This window comes from Psammomys obesus, unplaced genomic scaffold (assembly GCF_907164565.1).
Source record: "Psammomys obesus unplaced genomic scaffold, mPsaObe1.curated_primary_1811, whole genome shotgun sequence".
NCBI classification, from domain to species: domain Eukaryota; kingdom Metazoa; phylum Chordata; class Mammalia; order Rodentia; family Muridae; genus Psammomys; species Psammomys obesus.
In genome coordinates, this window is record NW_026596039.1 from 2,122,009 (window position 1) to 2,125,753 (window position 3,745).

At 38.7% G+C, this 3,745-nt stretch overlaps 1 protein-coding gene across 1 annotated transcript; it reads right to left on the reverse strand.

The window, feature by feature from the left end:
* Positions 1-1,899: 1,899 nt before the first annotated feature.
* Positions 1,900-2,835, reverse strand: LOC129687658 (olfactory receptor 10G4). Its single transcript, XM_055622151.1, has one exon. It carries the CDS (start codon positions 2,833-2,835, stop codon positions 1,900-1,902), a length of 936 nt encoding a protein of 311 aa, XP_055478126.1.
* Between the last annotated feature and the right edge of the window lie 910 nt (positions 2,836-3,745).

Genomic DNA, 3,745 nt, shown 5'->3' on the forward strand with positions numbered 1-3,745 from the left:
TAATGTAGTATTCTTTGTTTTAACCTTTATTTCACCAAAAAATGCATAATTTTTCTATGTAATTTAAAATGGCATCTATAATTATTTCACTAAATACAATGACTTTTGATCAGATATATTCTTGTTTATTTAGATTCATAACATTCTGACTGGTAAAAACGAAATCCAAAATTTGTATTGTATGGTATAACATAGTCTAATGAATAAATTGTCTTGTCAGCATCTTTTGGTTGTTTGCTTCAAACGAGCACTGTCTAAACGAATGTCCCAGAGAATACCAATATAAGCAATCAAAATAAACTCTGTATATTTTATGTCTACATTTTGAGATGTCAAAATGTATTCTCGTTTACACAAATACCTCAAAACAACTTGCTGAAGATGCCATCTTTCTCTGCTGTGGGCAGACTGTTTGTCATGTGAACATGCAGCTGCGTTTTTACTCCTCAGTCTCCTGTATTTTTTGTCAGACCTCACACAACTACTCCCTAGATTACTGATGATCTTTAAGGAGTTGTTTTTTTTGTTTGTTTGTTTTTTTTGTTTTTTCCATTTGTTAGATGTTGTGAATGGTCTCATTTTTTTTCTTTTCTTCAAGGTTACCATGACATCGTGGGATTTTTTAAATACACAGATGAAGGCCACTGGTCTAAATCAATGGGAAATGTATGTAAGTTTAATGTAGAACCACCCATTCCATGAGCACAATACAATGCTCCATTTCTTCAGAAAACTTTACATCTATCTCAAAACTATTTTGTAAAATCCATTGTCATTGTCTTACTGTCTTTACTTACATTGATACCTGGGGTATTTCTTACAATGAACATTATTGAATATTTGAGAAATTTAAGTATTGTTCTGGTGATATCCCATGGACTGTAGAATGTTTATCTGAATTCTTGACATACAACCACTGTGTACCAGTACCCATGACAATCAAAAAGAGCTCCACACAATTCCAAATCATCCTAGTGAAACAAAACTATTCTTGACTGGTAGGTGTTTATCTACATGTTCAATAGTTACTTAATTTTTGAAGAATTTTAAAATATATTTATTTTTTAATTTCATATGTGTAACTGCTTTTCTTCATGTATGTATGTGTTCCATATACATGCTTGATGCTGGTGGGGACCAGAATAGGGTGACCGAGCTCCTGAAACTCAAGTTATAGACTGTTGTAAGCAACCCTGTGGGCTGGAAACCTAACCAAGGTTCTCTGCAAAAGCAGCAGGTACTCTTAACCAATTGCCACCTCTCCAACCTAAATACCTGAGAGTTATTATATTGATTTTTAATACACATAATCAAGATAATAATTCCATAATTCATTTCATAAGTATTTCTAAATCATTATTAAACCACTACTTTAAAACATACATTTTGTGTATACACAAAAATATTATTTTGGTCAAATTTTACACATTTGAACAACTTCGTATTTTTACCTACTAAAATATTAGTATTTCTAAAACTACAAATTTCTATAAAGACATAATTGCACAAACACAGTGTATATTATGAGCTTGTTTTTAATACATTAGCTTTACTTTAAATACAAACAGAACCAGTAAAAGAATAAAATATACATGTGAAAAGCCACAGCTACAGGATAACGTGACTGTTGATGACTGCTGCTGCTTCTGAACAGTAGCACAATGATTACATATTCATGAACTCATTTGCATGACAAATGAGCCTTTCAAAAGCAAATTTTTAGGAGAGAGATCATAATAAGAATATGAACATATTTGCTATGCATGGTTGATATAATTGTAACTTCTAAGACGCTTAAAAAAGTATAAACGGTATAAAGCTGAGCTGATTTTAAGTAGTGACTTATAACTAAGTTACATTTATTGTTGTTTTAAAAAATTAAGTACCTCCTTTGCAGTGTTACTGTCTTTGAAAAGATGTTACTTTGTCTTTTAGCTTCAGCAGGGCTTTCTTCACCTCCTTGTTCCTCAGGGTGTACACAACAGGGTTGAGTAGCGGTGTCAGCACAGTGTAGAAAACTGTCACCACTCCATCCACAGCATCCCTGGAGCCTGGCCTCAGGTAGATGAAAACACAGGGCACAAAGAAGCAAAGGACCACAATGCAGTGCGAGGCACATGTCTGGAAAGCTCTGTGTCTGCCCTCTGAAGTGCGGATCCTCAGGATGGAGCAGACGATGGACACATAGGACAGAGAAATCAGAAGAAAGCAACCTGCAGCCACTACCCCAATGTTCACCAAGATGACCATCTCATTGACTGAGGTGTCTGCGCAGGCCAGCTTGAGGATGGGAGGCGCATCACAGAAATAATGCTGGATCTGGTTGGGTCCACAGTAGGGCAAACGGAAGGTCAGAGCAGTCTGGACAGCAGAGTGCAGGGAGCCAGTGAGCCAGGTACCAGCAGCCAGGAGGGCACACACTCTCCCGTGCATCATGCTGCTGTACCTGAGTGGGTAACTGATGGCCAGGTAGCGATCATAGGACATGACTGTGTAGAGGAAACACTCGGTGCTCCCCAGGAAGTGGAAGGAGTAGAGCTGTGCCACACAGCTGTGGAAGGAGATAGCCCCACCCTCCGTGGACACCAAAGTCATCAGCATTTTGGGCACTGTGACTGTGGAGAACCACATGTCAATAAAGGAGAGGTTGCTGAGGAAGTCGTACATGGGCGTGTGGAGGCGGGGGTCCACCCTGATCACGGTCAGGATGAGAAGGTTGCCCAGCACGGTGAGGACGTAAATCACCAGGAAAATTCCAAAGAGCATGGTGTCCAGGGCTGGAGGGTGGAGAAGGCCTGAGAGGAAGAATATGCTCACTGCACTCCCATTTGACATTTCTTCTCATCTTCTGTTTAGTTCAATTTGTATGTAACTGAGAACAGAGAGTTACTTCTCTATGTGGCTACTGTATCAGCCATGATAGATAATGCTGGTGTTCACACAATTTTGCATTTTCCAAATCTTCTTTGGTAAGGACAATGAAATGTTTTCAGTATCTCTCCTCTCTCAAGCAGAATGCAGAGAGAGATGCAGAAATATGCATGCAAACACCAAAAAAAAAAAAAAAAAAAAAAAGACAGAAAAGAGAATGTTTTATTACCTTTCACCTACCAAACACAACCACAGTCATTGCTACATGTTACAAAAATTGGTGAATGGAATGCAAATGTTGTATCCACACCCTTTTTTTACAAGTCAGGTCAGCAAACATCCAAAAACCCTTTGACCCAAAATCTACCTTGCCTACGGGATGCAAAGAGATAAAGATGAAGCAGAGAAAGAGGAAATGGCCAGCCAACGACTGGCCCAGCCTGAGACCCATCCCATAGGAGAAAGCCAACCCCTGACACTATTAATGATATTCTGCTATGCTTGCAGACAGGAACCTAGCATGACTGTCTTCTGAGAGGCTCCACCCAGCAGTGGAACAAAACAGGTGATGAGATCCACAGCTAAACATTAGGTGGACCTGGGGGAGTGTTGTGGAGGAGTGTGGGTAAAGAGCCCCAATACATGTAAATACTTTCATGTGACTTTGTGAAAGTGCTTTGTAAGTAGGCAAACTAAAAAATAAGTTCTTACAGCACAAAAGACTGAAATATAGTTGGAGGACAAGCCTCTTTTCCTTGGGATCTAGTTGCTTCTGCACAATTCCAAGGGTATGTGAGTTTGGAAGTATGTTCTTAGGAAAGTGTTTGCTATTTAAAAGATACAATGTAACATAAAGCATTATGATACTTGGTAT